Here is an 18,775-nt window from a genome sequence, read left to right as displayed (position 1 = left end):
GGTAAATCAATGGATTTGGTCGCCAAGGTTTCTTTTAATGTAGTCTACCACCGATTTCAAATATTGTCTTTCTCCAAATTTTTTGAATCTTTGATATTTGTTTAAACAATAGATTTGGAGGTGATAAAGTAATATAAAAAACGGACCCAGCTGCAACGGACGCAAGCACACCACAATTGCCCCAAAAATGTTACCCTCTTTAGTTTCTTCATAAAGGCTCAATATTTTATTCACAAAGAAAAGTGCATTTGTTGCAGGATTTTCAGTGGGGGTTTTGATAGCCAACATTTGGCACATACTACATTGATAGACATGGTGATGATTACGATGCATATTGATATAGGAGCATCATTTATATTCAATAAAATGAACAAATTAATACATTTGTGAGCAATAGCTTCTACCAAAATAAAGATTTGTGTGTTTACGTGTGCATACTTAATCATGTGTTTATCAAATCGCCAATACTTTTCAAAATCACTGTAGGTAAATACAATACACTGACGTAAACAATGCAGAAGTGGCGTGCTCTTTATGAGGTCAGAATCGTGGGTCTCCGTGACAACAGTCAAGCTTTATTACTGCACCACTACTGCTTTCTGCACAGGAACATTACTGGCCTGCATCATACCCTTAGATGACAACTTCCTGTAAAACCTGTGCCCATTGTGGTCTGAGTCCTCAAACACAAACCCTGGAGGGGAGTCGTAGCTAGCCAGGCAAACGCTGATCCTGCAACACAAAACAATACACTCCCACCATCAATGTTTGCTGTGGGGAGAGCCATATCACTCAACGTGTAATACTGTGGGATATTATGAAGCAGTGAAAGCAGAAATGTTTAGTTTTACAAGTAACACAGTTTTACAGTATCACAGTATTAGAGTATTACATGATGAGAGTAATATTACTCTCAAAACGTAGGAGTCTTCCTGTAGACAGTACTCTACAAACTGTGTAGCCTAGGTGTCACACCTCTTAGGCGTGAACTCTGTGCTGTACATGGTTCCGCTTTCCAGGGGGGTGTCTCGTCTCACTACAGTGTTGGGGGGCTTGAAGCTGATGTTGGGCTGAAGCTTGTGAGTTGTGTAGTGGGCCTGGAGAGGAGAGGACCCAAGACAACAAATACTGAAAAAAGATACAGGGGCTAGGACAGGGGCTGTTTTATAGGGACGTTATGTAATTGAATTAAGATTAGCAATCCTATAATATGCCAGGAATAAAATAAAAAAAAGTTGTAGCATCTTTGCCTTGAAGGTGGTGAGGTCGTCCATCTTGCCAGTGGCTTTGTGCATCTCCTCTTCTCTTTTCTTCATCAAGGCCTGCCTCGGGGTGGCCCAGGGCTGGAAGTCTTCTCTCATGGTGGTGTATCCCTAGGACCACATCACGGACACATAAGCTGTCACCACTACCACCAGGGACCTAGGTTTGTTTTCTTATATGAGGGCGAGTACAGCTATTTTGTAATAACAGGCCAAGGCCATTAAATATCGTTTTCCTAATTAAAAGTGTGTGTGGGGGTACAGATATTTGCACGAATGTGTAATGAAAACTCCACCCCCTCACTCCCATTTTATATTTTCAACATTTTATATTCAAAACCCTTACATGTTTACCATATGCACCTTTTCCTGCCATAGTCAATTCCTTGTTTGTGCAAACTTACTTAAATAATAAGTGAATAAAGCTGATTCTAATACCACTAATCTCTCAGTCGATCTCTTGATCAGACCCTCCCCTCCTAACCTGGAAAGGCACGGAGGACTTGAGGGGCTGACAGAAGGGCTTGGCGGATGTGAAGGGCTGGATGTTGTGCTTGACAAAGTCCACAGCAGAGGTGGTGCTCATGTCCATGTGCAGGGTGGGACCCACGTACTCCAGGGGCTTGTGTAGCTGGGGCAGGCTCACCGGCCACTGCTGGAACTGCTGCTGGAACTCTGTGCTGCCGTCAAAAGGGGCGTCAGATGACGCCTGAAGGATGACAAATAGAACATTGCATTGGCTTGATTGCTGGAATTATCATTGGTAGCTCATGAATGACATTGATAGCCTTGCTGTACCACTACAGGTAGGGTTACAGCTAGTGCGCTTCCTGTGGTGCTACCTTCGCAGGGTCGGGCTTGCAGCTCCGGGCCAGCTGTCCAGGCAGGCCCTGGAAGTCCCTGCGCTGGGTGGTCATGTCTTGGAGGGGCTCTGTGCTGGGCTTGTACACCTCCGGGGCCTTGACGTAGCGAGCCTCCGTGGGGTGAGGGACGTACGACAGATGGTTGCTGGTCACGCCGTCGAAGGGAACCTCACTCAACATGGGGACACTGGAGGGTTTGAAGCTTTCCCTGGGGACCAAGCCCCTGTCGATGAAGTCGTCCTGGAAGGTGGAGGTGCCCTGGAACTTGGCCGAGGACGGCTGGTAGTTCTCGTTTCTTTTGGTGAGCTCCCTCTTGCTGATCTGCCACACTTTGAAATCATCTGGAACATAACATCAGCATGTTAAGCTATGTGTCTCATCATGGCTCACACGCCATTCTGTAGGGGAATACCTGAGAACCATTACCTGTCTTTTCTTATAATCTAAGAAATAATGTGACACACCTGAAATTGAACAAACCTCATGTGTGTACAGTTTGATTGTCAAATGTTTAGTTATGGTCGAATGCATCACCTTTATAAGTGGGCACAGTGTCCAGTTTGCCCGGCGCAGCCTGCACTCGTTGTTTGGGTCTCACGGCAACACAGGGCGTGACCTGGTAGGGGTTGAAGTCCTGCTTGTAGGTCGTCCCCATGTCAATCTCCCCAGGATAGGGCTTGTGCTCTGCCTGCTTCCTACCTGGTCGCCGATTCACCTCGTAGGGGATGAAGTCTGTCCTGTTATGGCCAGATGGACACAAAAGTATACAGAGAGCTGAGAAATATACAGTGTGTGCACTAAAGATGCAGTTAACATTAAAGGTATCCAAAATGTAAATCATGTAATACTGTTGTTGACAATCTCTCCAGCTTGTCCGTGCACATGAGAGGGGTGCTTTAGAGAAAGGTGTGGCTCCGAGGCAGTTACTTGAACGTAGTTGTTCCGTCCATTTTCCCCCTGTCATTGTGATCCACAGGCTTGGGTTTCATGCTCTTGGGTGGCCTGTGCGCTCCATAAGCAGGGTATTTCTCTGTGTATTCTGTCTGCTCACATGCCTGGTTCCCTTTCCCGTACAGGGCAGTGGGCCGGTGTGGGCAACGATGCCGTCTGAGGAATCAGTGTGAAGATTGGATGGTACACGTTGACATTTCCTGTTTTCAACAATGACTTCAACTCGACTGTGGGAAGTGGGAACACAACCATAGGACGCAACTATAGAAGGACAGGTTTGTTTTCTCTGTAACCAAGGGCATATCTTTGCTCAGGTCAAGGTGTGCCTGTGATTAGTGATGATTACCGCCCTGCCCCAGTAGGCTACTAGACCTAGAACTAGTGTTGATGAAAGCATTCAATCAGTAAAGAATAACACTTTATATTAACACAGTTAAAATACAAAATTAGCAATGACGATGCTAACGTGACCTCAATCTGCATACCACTCACTGGATCATTGTTGCCAGTTGTGGTTGTGTAGCTGCGATTGTCCTTCATAATAAAACAACGTCTAAAACGCAATCAGGAACTTGTCAGTTTCCAATGAAGATAAAATAACAATAATTGAATACCTTACCCACAATTACAAATCTCGCATAGGCATTGGCGTATCATGTTCTTTCCACGAGAGGAAACTGACCGTGGCTGTAGTTCCCCGGCAAACTCACAACTGCGCCACTTAACACTAAACTGTGTCCGTTTCTATAGAAGCAAGTTGTGTCGAAGCAACCTCACCGCGTCGTCCTGGTAACGACGTAGTACAATCCAGAGGCATCCATAAGGGGCGTAGTTTACGTACGACGTCATCTTCCGGAAGCAACGTGAGTCGAAAATGTTCACATGTGTGTTGAATGTAATGCACATTCTCGTACAAAAATAACATATTATAGTATATGGGGACGCAACGCTATACTACCATACAGTACGTTCGATTGTGTAGTCATTTTATACTGTTAAAAAAGCGGGCTAATGTATTTTGTCCTTTAAACTGTTGTGCCTTGTTAGCATCCAGACAAAGTTCCCGACATGATCTGTCAAAATAGCCGGTTTCTTGAGTCAAACAACTTCAGTAACTATGTATAAGCGCTAATTTACTGTGGCGCTTTTAAAGTAGGGCTAGTCAACTTCTTTTGAAGCACAACAATGAGCTATTTAGTTAGCTATTAGTTAGCAAACGATGTCAAAGGGAACTAATAGCTAGCTAACTTATTTACTATTCTTTCAGCAGCGTATGAGCCGTAAAGCATGGGGCAAACAAGCTTAGATAAGATCATTGCGCTACAGAAGAACCCTTCCAACATCAGGAACCTGTGTATTCTGGCACATGTTGACCATGGTAAGGACCGCCAGCGGAACTATGCTGAAGTGCGTTTACATCGCATATGTTTATAAAAAAACTTTCTTACCCACATCTACAACCACTTTTGTGTTTTTTCCAGGCAAAACAACTCTGGCCGATTGTCTTGTTGCGAGCAATGGTATCATATCAAGCCGCCTAGCTGGGAAGGTTAGTAAGTAAATATTTTCGAGGAATGTTGTTGTACATACAGAGTTGCTGTGGTACTGATGTAGGCATGATGGGTGACGTCATCTTCCAGCTGCGGTACCTGGACAGCCGAGAGGATGAGCAGCTCAGAGGGATCACCATGAAGTCCAGCGCTATCTCTCTGCACTACGCAGCTGGTAAGACAGGAGGATAACCTAACATACTCCAGCGCTATCTCTCTGCACTACGCAGCTGGTAAGACAGGAGGATAACCTAACATAGTCCAGCGCTATCTCTCTGCACTACGCAGCTGGTAAAACAGGAGGATAACCTAACATAGTCCAGCGCCATCTCACTACATAGCTGGAACTTACCAAGCCCCTCTCCCCCATGTGTGATGTACTGCTGTGCTGCCGACAGGATGTGACTGTTCTGTCCCCATGTCCTCAGGAGAGAAGGACTTCTTGATCAACCTGATCGACTCCCCGGGTCATGTAGACTTCTCCTCTGAGGTGTCCACGGCGGTCAGGCTGTGCGACGGAGCCATCGTGATTGTGGATGCCGTGGAAGGAGTCTGTCCACAGGTTCACATCACTCTCTAGAACACTCTAGAACACTCTGTTTCTATTTGTTCTTGCTCCTCACTTTTCCACATCGGGCCAAGATAAATGACTAAAGGGACGTGTGTGTGTGTTTAGACTCAGGCTGTGCTACGTCAGGCCTGGCTGGAGAACATCCGTCCTGTCCTGGTCATCAACAAGATAGACAGACTGATCATGGAGCTGAAACTCTCGTCTCAGGAAGCATACACACACCTGAAGAAGATTCTGGAACAGGTGAGAGATCCCACTGGAGCACTGGACCATTTGATATGAGAACATCTTGTGACATATTCCCTTCAGATGAATTACACTTCTCTTTTGTATATTATGTCTATGGGCATCTGTGAAGCCCTCCTGTGACAATGCTTGTAAAAGGGCTATACAGATACAATTTTAAATGTTATTCTATTTTCCTTCCCTAGGTAAATGCTGTAACAGGTGCTCTTTTTACATCCAAAGTGCTGGAGGAGCGAGCAGACAAGGAGGAGGAGAAGAAGGAGAAGAAGAAGGAGGAGGATGAGGGGAGGGAGGACCCTGAGGATGTGCTGGAGAGCCCGGGAGAGCAGGTATACGACTGGAGCGCAGGTCTGGAGGAGACGGATGACTCCCACCTGTACTTCTCTCCAGACCAGGGCAACGTGGTGTTCTCCAGCGCCATCGACGGATGGGGCTTCAGGTGAGTTCGCCAGCTAAGGTATCGTCAGGTGAAACAGGGTTTTTTCACTTAACCCAAACTACAAACGAAATCGAAGATGACAGGGTGTGATTTGTCCAGTAGGTGGAGCTGTCAGACAGGGATGAGGACTTTGCAAGGTCTTTGTTTACCTTTAGCTTGAGAGGCAGAGTAACCAATTATGAAAACCCAGCAGCCATAATCTGCAGTCAATTCATCTGAATTAGAAGGACTTCTGAGTCATTTAGTTTGGACTTTAACTGTCCGGGTTTGCCCAACAAAGGCCAGAGTAGTACACAACTTGCACAGTATCCAATCAGACTGACCACTGGAGTCTTGTGCAGTTTCACAGCGTCTGTTTCAAAGCTGTGCCCTTGTAATCACTGACATCTAGAAATATAACTGTCAGATTGAGAATTGTTCCTTTGGGAACACGACAGAAGGAATACGTTTGTAAATAAGTCAATTTTCACCTTACTCCATCCGAAAAACCAGCCTTGTAGCCTCGTCATTTTGAAGAAGAGAGTGTTGACTGTGAAATATGTAAACAGAGGAAGATGATACCTATTCAGAAGTACCTAACAAAACATAGCGTATGTAGAAACCAAGCACCATGGCTCAGTTGTGGGTATGGTGTGTGTGTGTGTGTGTGCAGCATCCAGCAGTTTGCTGACATCTACAGCCAGAAGATGGGCATCAGGACAGGAGTCCTGCTGAAAACACTGTGGGGAGACTTCTACCTCAACGCTAAAGCCAAGAAGATCATGAAGGGAGCACGGGTACGGTCTGCTCTCCACCTGGGGTCTGTCCCAGATACACCTCACACATCCTAGCTGACTTTCCCCTCTCTGATGGGGGTAAATATATCACTTATTTGTGCAGAACCAAACACTGCTTTGAGAGTGAGGGAACAGCCAGACAGGCAAATATGTGTTCCTTCAGAGTGTGGTCCTCCCCCCCCCCTACTCCTCCTGTGGTCTCCACGCCTACACAGGATCATTGTGGCTCCTTAGAGAACAGCCCCAGACAAACCGATTCCACCTGACCTGTCTGATGGCCTTGAGTTAGTCAGCAGTGTCTCAGTGTGGATGTGTCTCTGCAGGGTGTGCTTCTCTCAAGGCTGGCTCACTTGGAGCTCTGCATGGTAGTTAACTGTCAGTTTAGTGAACCGTGACACACTCTGTTTCGCTTTCTGTCTGTTCTTTCTTCCTGCCTTTCTTTCTTTTCTGTTGTTCTCTATCGCTCTCTCTCTCACGCTCATGCTTTCTCTCCATCTATGTATCTCTGTCTTTCCCCCTCCCTCTCTCTGCAGCAGTAGTTCTGTAGAGGAGTTTTGCCAGCCCTCTTCTGTGTGTTTGATATTATTGAGTGCCATTTCTGACAGTAATGAGGGGCGAGTGTGGTTCTGGGATGGTAATGGTCCGGCCAGACAGCCACCATCTCTGCACAGCAGGGGGCTCCTCCCTCTCACTGACTCTACCACTGTGCTGCTGACCCGGGTTCTGACAGGGGCTGCATTTGCATGAATACTGCTCCCTACAAGCCTGCCTGTCTGTGTGTGGCCTGTCTGTCTGTCTGTCTGTCTGTCTGTGTCCTGTCTGTCTGTGTCCTGCCTGTCAGTCTGTTTCCTGTCTGTCTGCCTGTGTCCTGCCTGTGTCTTGCCTGTCTGCCTGTGTCCTGCCTGTGTCCTGCCTGTCTGTCTCTCTGTCTGTCTGCCTGTGTCCTCTGTCTGTCTGTCTGCCTGCTTGTCTATTTGTGTCTCTGCCTCTGTTTGTTCACACTGAGACTTGTGAAGTGAGGGATCGAAGGCTGAACGTTTAAACTGCTGCCGCTCCTCCGTGTGTTGGTTGAGCAGCTCAGAGAAGGGCACGCTGTCCATACATTGCGGCCGTCTGTAATGTCACCATTTCCAGACAGATCAATCATCTGGCCAGTGATCGGATCAATAATTGCTCCTCAGCTCGGGGCAGACAGACGTGTGTCTGCCTGTGAACGGCGTTGTCAATACCTCCCGGCTGACCTTCAGTCACTCCCATTGATCTGCCGTGTATAGAAACTAAGTAACAAAGCTTTTAGGGTATTTCGGTGTGCTCAGTCAGAGAGTGGAGGGTGTGTAATAGCTATCTGTGAGAGCTGTGAAGAGCTTGACCTCTCTCTGCAGATCTGGGCTGCACTCACTGCCACCAGGGGCCCTCGTGTACCTCGTGTACCTCGACTACACAGCTAGATAAAAGCCTACATTTGTGCCTCTTCTTAGCTTAGATAACAGTATGGTCTGTCTGACTGACTGTCTGACTGCCAGCTAATGACACATCCAGGAGGATGCATGTGCCACCCCAGTAGCCCCCCCACCCCTCCCCCTGCCTCTCTGCACAGGCCCTCCATCAGTGGGCCCCCCAGCACTGGGCTCCCCTGCACTGGGCCCCCTGATCCTTTTAGCTTCCTCTTGTCAGTACGGTGGACAGCCCTAAATGCTGGATGAAGTTCTTTCAGATCATGTGTAGAAGTACTGTATATACTTTCTGTTATCCATTTAGTTAACCAGATTGGAGCTGGATGAATGTTCTCTTTAAAAAAAATAATCTCTAACTGTCTTTTCTTTCCCATCTCTCTCTCCCTACCTCTCTCCCCTCCTTCCTCCCCCCTCTCCCATCCCCCTCTCTCTCTCCCCCCCTCTCCCTGTCACTCCCTCTCCAGGCAAAAGGGAAGAAGCCTCTCTTCGTGCAGCTTGTTCTAGACAGCATATGGAGTTTGTACGACGCCGTGGTCATTCAGAGGTACATCCCTCTATGCCCTCCTCACTGTCCTGGTACGTGTTAGACCTGCCCCCTCTGTAGCGGCCCCTTCCATGTGACTCACACCGGGCATGTGCTGTCCCTGCAGAGACAAGGACAGGGTGGACAAGATGGTGTCGTCTCTGGGGGTGAAGGTGCTGGCCAGAGACTCCCGTCACTCAGACCCCAAAGTCCTCCTCGCTGCCATCTGCAGTCAGTGGCTCCCTGTCTCACAGGCGGTGCTGTGTATCCTTCTGTGTGTGTGTCTGTCTGTCTGTGTGTGTGTGAGTGTGTGTGTGTGTGCGCATACTTGTCTGTGTATCCACGTGCTTGCGCATACCTGTGTGTCTGCATACCTGTGTGTGTGTGTGAATACCTGTGTGTGTGTGTGCGTGCACGAGCGTGCGAGCGAGCCCCCGACACGTGTGTTCTCCTGAGCGTGCGTCCAGTCATGGTGTGTGAGAAGCTGCCCAGTCCTCTGGACATGGGGTCAGAGAGGGTGGAGAGGCTGATGAGCGTGGGGGCACGGAGGTTCGACTCTCTGCCCCAGCAGACCCAGGAGCTGAAGACAGGTAACACACCCTCACACACATGCAGAAACACACGCACACACATGCAGAAACGCGCACACACATGCGGAAACACGCACACACATGCAGAAACACACACACACATGCAGAAACACACACACACATGCAGAAACACACATACGCAGAAACACACACACACACATGCAGAAACACACACACATGCAGAAACACACACATACACATGCAGAAACACACGCACACATGCAGAAACACACACACACATGCAGAAACACACACACACACACCACCACAGCTCGGAGCCTCTCATCATCATCATCATCATTATCTCCGTGTTATTAGTGAAGAGAGATGTGTTAGTATTCCAGCCGTGCCAGGTATGGTGTTTGGTGTCCTCTGAGCTGGCCTGGATCAATGCTCCTGCTGGCCCAGCCTTTCTCCCTGGCCTTGCTGGAAGCTTCCAGGGTTACAAGGACATTCATACCACCTCTGTGTGTTTACAAGAGACATCTGTAATCCTGGGGAGATCGTCCAGCAGAGAGAGAGAGAGAGAGCGATAGAGAGAGCGATAGAGAGAGCGAGAGAGAGAGCGAGAGAGCGAGAATGAGAGTGAGAATGAGAGCGAGAATGAGAGAGTATTTGGCGGGTGTGATGTCTCTCTCTCTCTCTCTAACTCTGTCTCTCTCTCTTTCTGTCTATATCTCCCTCTCTCTCACTCTGTCTCTCTCTGCCTCTCTCTCTCTCTCACTCTCTTTCTCTGCCTCTCTCTCTCACTCTCTCTCTTTCTCTCTGTGTCTGTCTCATGCCTTTGACACAAGGTGTGTCTGTCTGAATCCGACAAATGTGGACCAGGACCAAGGGTCTGTTCTAGAACAACCTTCATGTTGAGCGTGTGTGTCTGTTTCCCAGCCTTCCTCCAGTGCTCCAGTGAAGAGTCGGCTCCAGTCATTGTGTTCGTGTCCAAGATGTTCGCCATCGAGGCCAAGGCCTTGCCCCAGAACAAGCAGAGGTAAGGAGCCCTCCCGCCTCCCCCTGGACCGACAGCAGATGGCGCTGTGGCCCCACCGCCTCCCCTGCTGACCCCCCCTCTGAGGTCATGGCTGCTCACTGGCGTCCTGGTTTCTGAGCAGCAGACGCGCTCCGCATCAGAGACGGGACTGGGGGGCTCCTCAGCTGCTTACAGAGAGGGGGCTTGAGGTGACTGATTCCCATCAGACTGTAGGAGGGTGGAGGCTGTCCTCCACCTCCACCCCCAGACCTGCCGGAGGGCAGGCCTGACCAGCACCCTGAAGGCTGGCTGAGCTTAGACTGGGAGGAGGAGGAGAGTGGAGGAGAGTGGAGACCAGGGAGGAGGAGGATAAGTGGAGACTGGGTGGATGAGTGTAGACTTACTGGACTAGTGTAAACTAGGTGGAGTGAGATTCTAGTGTGTGGTTCTTCCTGCCCAGGCGGTGCTCTGTGTCCAGGATCTAGACTGTGTTTCAGAGTGGAAAGAAACTCCCTCACCCCACTCCTTCTCTCCCCCACCTCACCCACTGTCTCCTCTCTCCCTCTACCCCACAACCCCCTCCCGCTCCCCCTTTCTCCCTCATCACCTCTCGTCTCCACCTCTCTCTAAATCCCCCTCCTCCTCTCCCTCTCCCCCAGCCCCCCTATTCATTCCCCCTAACCCTCCCTCCCCCACCTCTCTCCATCTCCTGTCACAGCAGTAGGCTCTAATTGCCAGCTCTGCCATTACCATCCCAGAGAGGCGGAGAGGAGAGGGGAGCAGAGAGGAAGACAGGCTGTCAGGGAGAGAGGAGGGAGGGGAGGGGGTTAGATAAAAAGCATGAGATGAAAAGAGAAGAGGAGTCGAAGGGGCAGAGAAATGGAAGACAGAGAGGTAGAGAGGAGGGTGTGAAAACAGTCAAACCACACAGAGCCAGACGAGGTCTGTCCAACATCCTGCCTAATGAGCCTGCCAGGACCTCTCTTCTGATGCCTGCCACCTGCTGCAGCTGCACACGCACACCAGGCACATCCACGGCCACCCATAGCCAAGCAAGGATCCAAGGAACACACAGGCATCTCAGGAGATCTCTCAGACCACGCCTGGGGCTCGCTACCGTGTCGACGCAGAGCGGATGCCCCAGGCTTATCTCTGGCTACCTGAACGCCACATCGATTAGAGTTTTCTTCTTTTTTTGTCTCGCAACGTGTGGAGCCCAGTGCTCAATACTGTACAGTAGCATGACAATAGGCCTGCAGGGTTACCCTCCTACAGTGGTGTGGTGATGACATCCCTTTGGACACCCTGTGTGTTAGACCACAAGCACCTACAGCACAGGGCATCTATTATGGAGGTCAGGCCCATGAACAAGTCATCTGGAAACGCACTGTACCACTGCCCGTTTGGTCAATATTTGGCATGTTTAACGTGAGAGACAGCAGGTCTGTCTGAGATCCTCTATGTACACACATATTGTGAGGCTCTGCCTCGCTCTCTGCCTCGCTCTCTGCCTCGCTCTCTGCCTCGCTTTCTGCCTCTTTCTCCCAGCTGGACTCGGTCCTCTTCAGTGTAGCTGAGCAGCAAAATGAACATACTTGAATCATACAAATGTAAAGGTTTCAAGAAAACGCGTTATTGACTGGTCCCTGTGGGTGTCTTACATGTTCTGTAAACGTTCTGCTAGCTGCACCTCCTAGGCCGTCCTAGTCTGTTTGTTCCAGACAGGAGGAGAGAGGGCTGTTGGATGACATGGGTCTACCCAGTGTTAACATGAAACTTTAATGAACATGGAAGTTCCTAAGTTGTTCAGTCTGGAGAGCTGTGCTCCAGAAGTGATTCTCTTGTTCCTGCTGATGTCTCCAGCACAGCAGTCCACTTCAGAAGGGAAGGCGGAGGTGATTAAATGGTTGACACAAATGTCAAGGATCCTTTCAACTCTGTTAATGTAAAAAACAAATATATATATATATATATATATATATATATATATATATATATATATATATATATATATACTGCCATGCATCGAGTAGTTTGTACAGTTTACCCGTCATCATTTACAATTATGTCTCTTTCCCTTCAAAAAAGAATTAGCCTTCACAATCCCTGTATAGACGCTTAACTGGAGACTTCATCAGTAAACAGTGTTTTCTGTTCCTGATACTCAACCTCAGAAGCAGGAATAGCATGAATGAGCTTCAGACTGAGTCTCCCGGCAGACATCAACACATGCCCACGCACCATTCTGTTACCATGGCAGCCATCATCAATTTAGTTCTCAATAGTAGTTATAAGACTGCTCGTAGGAGTGAAGGGTCGAGCCTCCTCTCTCTCTCTCTCTCTCTCTCTCTCTCTCTCTCTCCTTTTCTCTCTCCTTTTCTCTCTCTCTCTGTCATGTATTTGCCTTTTTCTCTTTTCACCTCCAACGGTGTTGACCCGGTGCTCAAAGGGCCTCCTGTCTGATTGGCTGATGAAGTCATGGGTCTGTATAACTGCATGGTTGGTAGGCAGAATAGGCAGGAAGACAGACAACAGGCATGTTCCTGCCCCACACCAGCCTCCTCCTGTGGGAGAAACACACAGGGCTGTGGATGTGTCTTGCGTACCCAGAGTGCACTCTGTCGAAATCTTTGTTCTTTTGTGTTTCATAATTGACAATTCTGTTCAAGGATGCAAACATAGATAGCTCTTCCTGGGAAGAGTACTTTTTATTTGAAGGAACAAGTGAACAAAGCCTTCAGGCTGAGGTGTACAGCAGATGCTTTATTAGCTGGAACTACAGGAGCTGCCGGCAGGAAGAAACTCTTGCAGAGGTTTGAAGTTCGTCTTGTGAGAATTCATTTCTACTTGGATGTGCCTGAATCTGGGTTTTGACACAACATCTGAAGCTCTGTACAAAAGGGAAAGGGCAATATGCTGTACTGGTGTTCCGCACACATCAAAACCCCCTTTGTCCTTTCTGGTGACATATTTATGCACTCAAACTAGTATGGAAAGTATTTGAGTCCCAAGCCTCTCGTGATATGAAGTGTGTTTTGTAGGCAGCTTTAGTATCAGTATATAGTGTCAGGCTGCTCTCCAGTGGGCTGCTGCGGTTTCAAGACATCAGCTCCAGGGTTTGGAAGCTATGACTTCATCACCACATAGCCCCAGGCCACAACCTGAGACTCAGAGCCTGGGTAGAATCCAGAACCAGGCTAGGACTACAACCCAAACCAGAACCAGGCTAGGACTACAACCCAAACCAGAACCAGACCCCAACCAGGACAAGATCAGAATGAGTTGCAAGACATTCCTTCTGCTGCCATTAGTCAACTGACTTGACCGTTTAAGGAAAAACCCAGGCAGTCAGCTGGGGTGTCTTCCAAAGCTCCTGGTGAGAGTAGGAATGCTGCTCCGAGTGAGTTAGGACACAGCTGCGTCTGGGCTCAAAGGATGACTGCATCTGCCCAGGGAAGGTACTACTGTGCAAAGTCCCTTACTTGATCATACTGTTAAAATTCCGCTCTTCTGAATCTTGATGTCTTGATGTTCCTTCTACATGGCCTGTTCGTACGTCACTATAGAGAAAAGCTTTGAAAGCGACAAAGTTTGAACGTAAAAAACGGATCTAACTGTGGCAGGATTAGAGAACGAGAGTAACTGATGTGGTTGTGTAGGACTAGTCATGTGATCCACCGTGACCATGTCTGTCTGTGGAGAAGGGGCCTGGCTGAGTGTTGGTGCTCCTGTGGTACTGTGAAGTCGGTCTGGAGGTTACAGCCCTGGACATCTTCATTTATGTAAAGCAGACGTGTAATTAAACTGTTTCCCTACAGTTGTGGTGAGTCGGCATGGCGATTCCTGTTGCCATGGTTAAATTAGGGCCTTTTTTATTTATACAGTTGTTTGTCTTTATAAAGCTGGACTGTATCGCTCCAATCACCGTGGTCGTTCTGTCTCACACACTCACACAAACTCACCAATTAATAACCGAAGAGATCCAGCTGTAATCACATCTTTGTAATTAGTTTTTTGCCCAAAAATATTTTTAAAATATTCTTTTTAACTTCTTTAAATTCTTAATAACTTTTTAAAAGTTTTTATTGTCAACTTTTTTGTTGAAAATATTTTTCAACCTTTTAAACTTTTGTGTTGAAACATTTGTGTGTAGAAAATGTAATTACAGAAACAAAGTATTTGTACTTCGTTACTTCCTATCTCTGCACACCATAGTGATACTTTTAATGTTGTCTTTGACATTTGTTGTTACTGAAGTGCGTGTGTGTGTTTAGACCACTGACCCAAGAAGAGTTGGCAGAGCGCAAAGAGAAGGCCAGACAGCGACATGCTGACAGGATGGCGGCCAATCAGCAAGCTGAAGCACAGGAAGGCTGCAGCCAATCAGGAAATAGTCCCCAGACTGTCCATCCTGCAGAAGACAATAGTACAGGTCTGTACCTGGCTATCTGACTGACTGGCTGTCCCTTTCTCCCTGTCTCTCGGTCTTTTTGTCTCTGTCTTTCTCTCTCTGTATCTCTCTCTCTCTGTGTCTCTCTCTCTGTGTCTCTCTGTCTCTCCGTATCCGTCTCTCCGTATCCGTCTCTCTGTCTCTCTCTCTGTATCTCTCTCTCTCTCACTCTGTATATCTCTTTCTCTCTGTATCTCTTTCTTTCTGTATCTCTCTCTCTCTCTGTCTCTCCGTATCTGTCTTTCCGTATCCCTCTCTCTCTCTCTGTGTCTCTCTCTCTCTCTGTGTCTCTCTCTGTCTCTCCGTATCCGTCTCTCTTTCTCTCTGTGTCTCTCACTCTCTGTGTCTCTATCCCCCCTCTCATCTTCTGTGGTTCTGCAGGTGGCTGTGCAGGTGGCTGTGCAGTTGGCTGTGCAGTTGGCTGTGCAGGTGGCTGTGCAGGTGGCTCTGCAGGTGGCTGTGCAGGTGGCTCTGGGGTCTCGGCCCAGATGGAGACTCTGAGTCTGAGTGTTGCCAGACCTGAGCAGGTGGAACAGAAGGAGGTGTTCCTGGCCTTCGCCAGGGTCTACAGCGGGGTGGTGAGAAGAGGCCAGCGAGTGTTCGTACTGGGCCCCAAGTACGACCCTGCCCAGGGGCTGCGAGCGGTAAACACACACACACACAGCCTTGTGAACTAGCCCACAGACCTCTTGAATCTTTGACTCTGGCTGGTTCTGTGTTTATTATTAACAATAATTTTACAGCTCTGCTTCAGCGGCCAAATCTATTTTCAGGCCAATTTCTAATCCCCAGAGATCATCATTAAAAGCAGGATGAAAACAGTTACTGTTCAGAAGGTTACACTGCAGTTCTTTAGAGAACACAGACTAAATGTCTTGAGTTTTCATTTACATCTGCAGATGTCTTTTTTTCAAGGTTAAAGAGAACCATTTACTGCCACGAGAAGCCATTTAATCATTATTTTATTCACTGATTCCTTACCTCCAAGATATTTTAAATGATGTGAAAACTCTGTTCCTTTCTCTTCCTCTCCACCCAGCTGTCGGATGGCTCTGCAGCAGACGAGCCTGCCCCCCCTGTACCCCACCTGCAGAGCTGTTCCCTGGACCACCTGTACCTGCTCATGGGCAGGGAGCTGGAGGAACTGGAGGAGGTGCCCTCAGGGAACGTTCTAGGTCAATACCCTCGTCCATTAGAACTCCCATACTGTATAGAAGCCTGTTTCTTGTTTGTTTTCTCCTCACCCTCCTCTCCCTCCCTCCCTCCTCTCCCCCCCCCCCCTCCCTCCTCTCCCCACCTCCTGTCTGGTTTGAGTTCCAGTGTTTGAGGTTTCAGTCTGGGCTTTCTGTCTCGCCTCTACCTGCGAGTCTCTCTCTCTCCCTTTCTTTCTCTCTCTCTCTCTCTCTCTCTCTCTCTCTCTCTCTCTCTCTCTCTCTCTCTCTCTCTCTCCCTCTCTCCCTCTCTCTCCCTCTCTCCCTTTCTCTCACTCTATCTCGCTCTCTCTCTCTTTATTGGCCCGTGGACATTCAGTAATGTCTGCAGAGGGAGCAGAGCATCTAGGTTTAGCCCTCCTCAACTTCCTCCTCCAACAATCTGATATCTATTAACTACAGCAGAACAAAAGATGCTCTGACACACACACACACATGCACACACACAATCTGTGGATTGGAGCTGAGATTGGGCTTCTCAGATGTGTGTCCAGGAAATCTTCTTACACCAGCTTTCTCATTCACACCCTGGCCATTAAAGTGAATTTATGCTCCACGGTTCCCCCTGAAGAAAGGGGGGGGGGGGCGTGTGGTTACAGAGAGGGTTCGGTAAAGACGGAAGATCTCTTGTGAAGATTTTCTTTAATGAGTCACTCCAGTTCATAAGTCTCTGTGTAACTTCTGTCTGAGCCATGATGACAGCCTCTCACTGCAGGTCAGGTGAGGTTCTCAGGCAGCAGCCGTCTACCTGTCTGTGAAACACGGCCTGGATGTTGGGTTAGGTCTGTGAGCCTGTCCCCCGTTGGCCTGTGTGGCCTCAGACAGGCTGGAACTAGGTCTGATGAGTCATAGCAGGACGGAACACTCCACACAGTCATCCAGAGAAGCTATGGAGTACTTAGAAAAGCACCCATGTAAACGCAAACTGTTGAGCTGAGTTGTGGTCCAGAGCTGCACAGAGTGGATGCTGGGTTGATCGTCTGGTGGGGGGGTTGTGGAGGTCAGGGTTGATCCAGGCTCCAGCTCTGGTGGGGGGGTTGTGGAGGTCAGGGTTGATCCAGGCTCCAGCTCTGGTGGGACGGTTGTGGAGGTCAGGGTTGATCCAGGCTCCAGCTCTGGTGGGACGGTTGTGGAGGTCAGGGTTGATCCAGGCTCCAGCTCTGGTGGGGGGGATGTGTTCTGGTATTAACATGCTGGATATTAGCCGCCTTGCTGGGCATGCCCTAGGATATTATCATGTATTATGAAGGAGACTTGCATTAAGAATATTGACTAACTGTACATTAATGGTAATGTGTGTGTGGGGAAGGCGGGAAGAATGCATATCTGAGCAGAGGATGATCAATAAGACGTTGCGTCCTTGAGTGAGTATCAAAGATCCCTCTTTCATAATTTAGTTTGTACAGTCAGCACTCTGCCTCAGAATCAGAAATTGGCTGCAAATGGATTTGGGACTATCTGTAGCTATGGACTAACTCTGTCATAGTCCCTCCTGTGTTGGACTAACTCTTAGTCCCTCCTGCATTGGACTAACTCTGTCATAGTCCCTCCTGCGTTGGACTAACTCTTAGTCCCTCCTGCGTTGGATTAACTCTTAGTCCCTCCTGCGTTGGACTGACTCATAGTCCCTCCTGCGTTGGACTAACTGTGTCATAGTCCCTCCTGCGTTGAACTGACTCATAGTCCCTCCTGCGTTGGACTAACTGTGTCATAGTCCCTCCTGCGTTGGATTAACTCTTAGTCCCTCCTGCGTTGGATTAACTCTTAGTCCCTCCTGCGTTGGACTGACTCATAGTCCCTCCTGCGTTGGACTAACTCTCAGTCCCTCCTGCATTGGACTAACTCTGTCATAGTCCCTCCTGCGTTGGACTAACTCTTAGTCCCTCCTGCGTTGGACTGACTCATAGTCCCTCCTGCGTTGGACTAACTGTGTCATAGTCCCTCCTGCGTTGGACTAACTCTTAGTCCCTTCTGCGTTGGATTAACTCTTAGTCCCTCCTGCGTTGGAGTAACTGTGTCATTGTCCCTCCTGCGTTGGATTAACTCTTAGTCCCTCAAGCGTTGGACTAACTCTCTGAGTGGCTGTTTGCTATTAAGTCCTGCTTAGACAGGAAATGGCCTGATGAGGGCTGTGATGTCACAACCACTTTCCCTAGGAAGGAGCGTCTTCCCTCCATTGTGAACATGGTTCATAATGCTAAACACACCCGGACGCACACACAGACGCTGGGCCATGTGGGAGGCATCATCTCTGTCCTGTTGGTTCAGTGTGGCTGGGGGAGGTTGCTAGTGGAGGGCCAGTGTTAAACTGACTTGGCCCTGATTAGACCTCTGTTATTATCTGATGGTTGGAAAGAGAAGGGAAGGATGGAAAGAGGTTCACACACACACACTCAAACACACACACACTTGTTTCTGATGTGGGATTGGAATGATCTTCTACTCACCACATAACGGCACATGGCATGGACCGCATGACGAAGCATTTGTGTGTGTGTGTGTGTGTGTGTGTGGGGGTGTGTGTGTGTGTGTGTATGTATTGCAGGTTTGTTTGTGTGTGTTGTGGAAGACAGCATGTGACTGGAACCCCCTCAATGAGGTCTGTTTTAAAATGAGAAACAGAGGCATCCCACCCGAGTTGAACTCACTCACACACACACACACACACACACACACACACACAAAGCAGAGAGAGGCTGCTGGAGCTGTTGTGCGGATGTCTCTCCTCAGTTTCCTGCCTGCTGTTGGAAGCTACAGATTCAGGAAATGAAGGACAGGGTTGAGCACAGAGACCATCCCACCCCCCCCCATTCCCCCCAACATGTCTTCATACTGTGTGACAGAGATCCATCAATATTCTCTCTCTTGTCTCTCTCTTTGTCCTCTCTCTCTTTCTCTGTCCTTCAGTATCTTTCTCTGTCTCTC

At 48.6% G+C, this 18,775-nt stretch overlaps 2 protein-coding genes across 8 annotated transcripts in view; one reads left to right on the top strand and one right to left on the bottom strand.

The window, feature by feature from the left end:
- Nucleotides 1-203: 203 nt before the first annotated feature.
- Nucleotides 204-3,865, bottom strand: saxo2 (stabilizer of axonemal microtubules 2). Of its 2 annotated transcripts, XM_047041777.1 has the most exons (8): nucleotides 3,696-3,865; nucleotides 3,053-3,232; nucleotides 2,660-2,862; nucleotides 2,105-2,466; nucleotides 1,747-1,971; nucleotides 1,251-1,373; nucleotides 976-1,097; nucleotides 204-732 (listed from the first exon to the last, which is right to left on the bottom strand). In XM_047041777.1, exons 1-8 carry the CDS (start codon nucleotides 3,731-3,733, stop codon nucleotides 579-581), a joined length of 1,407 nt encoding a protein of 468 aa, XP_046897733.1. In that variant the 5' UTR covers nucleotides 3,734-3,865; the 3' UTR covers nucleotides 204-578. The 2 variants fall into 2 exon arrangements, with proteins under 2 accessions (XP_046897733.1, XP_046897734.1); XM_047041778.1 differs by lacking the exon at nucleotides 3,696-3,865 and having other exon boundaries at nucleotides 230-732; nucleotides 2,974-3,173.
- Nucleotide 3,866: 1 nt separating this feature from the next.
- Nucleotides 3,867-18,775, top strand: part of efl1 (elongation factor like GTPase 1) — a 41,049-nt gene continuing 26,140 nt past the window's right edge. Inside the window, exons 1-15 of one of the 6 annotated variants that reach the window (XM_047041772.1) lie at nucleotides 3,867-3,939; nucleotides 4,344-4,454; nucleotides 4,558-4,625; nucleotides 4,717-4,801; nucleotides 5,055-5,188; nucleotides 5,303-5,440; nucleotides 5,629-5,882; nucleotides 6,535-6,658; nucleotides 8,577-8,656; nucleotides 8,763-8,899; nucleotides 9,103-9,225; nucleotides 10,111-10,210; nucleotides 14,464-14,621; nucleotides 15,021-15,283; nucleotides 15,679-15,814. In XM_047041772.1, the coding sequence (XP_046897728.1) occupies nucleotides 4,364-4,454; nucleotides 4,558-4,625; nucleotides 4,717-4,801; nucleotides 5,055-5,188; nucleotides 5,303-5,440; nucleotides 5,629-5,882; nucleotides 6,535-6,658; nucleotides 8,577-8,656; nucleotides 8,763-8,899; nucleotides 9,103-9,225; nucleotides 10,111-10,210; nucleotides 14,464-14,621; nucleotides 15,021-15,283; nucleotides 15,679-15,814 (1,891 nt within the window). In that variant the 5' untranslated portion in view covers nucleotides 3,867-3,939; nucleotides 4,344-4,363. Of the gene's footprint in view, nucleotides 4,041-4,343; nucleotides 4,455-4,557; nucleotides 4,626-4,716; nucleotides 4,802-5,054; nucleotides 5,189-5,302; nucleotides 5,441-5,628; nucleotides 5,883-6,534; nucleotides 6,659-8,576; nucleotides 8,657-8,762; nucleotides 8,900-9,102; nucleotides 9,226-10,110; nucleotides 10,211-14,463; nucleotides 14,622-15,020; nucleotides 15,284-15,678; nucleotides 15,815-18,775 lie in introns of all 6 variants that reach the window. The other 5 variants (XM_047041775.1, XM_047041773.1, XM_047041770.1 and 2 more) reach the window with 5 other exon arrangements.

This window comes from Hypomesus transpacificus, chromosome 19, assembly GCF_021917145.1.
Source record: "Hypomesus transpacificus isolate Combined female chromosome 19, fHypTra1, whole genome shotgun sequence".
Classification (NCBI taxonomy): domain Eukaryota; kingdom Metazoa; phylum Chordata; class Actinopteri; order Osmeriformes; family Osmeridae; genus Hypomesus; species Hypomesus transpacificus.
This window is presented reverse-complemented; position numbering and strand designations above follow the sequence as displayed.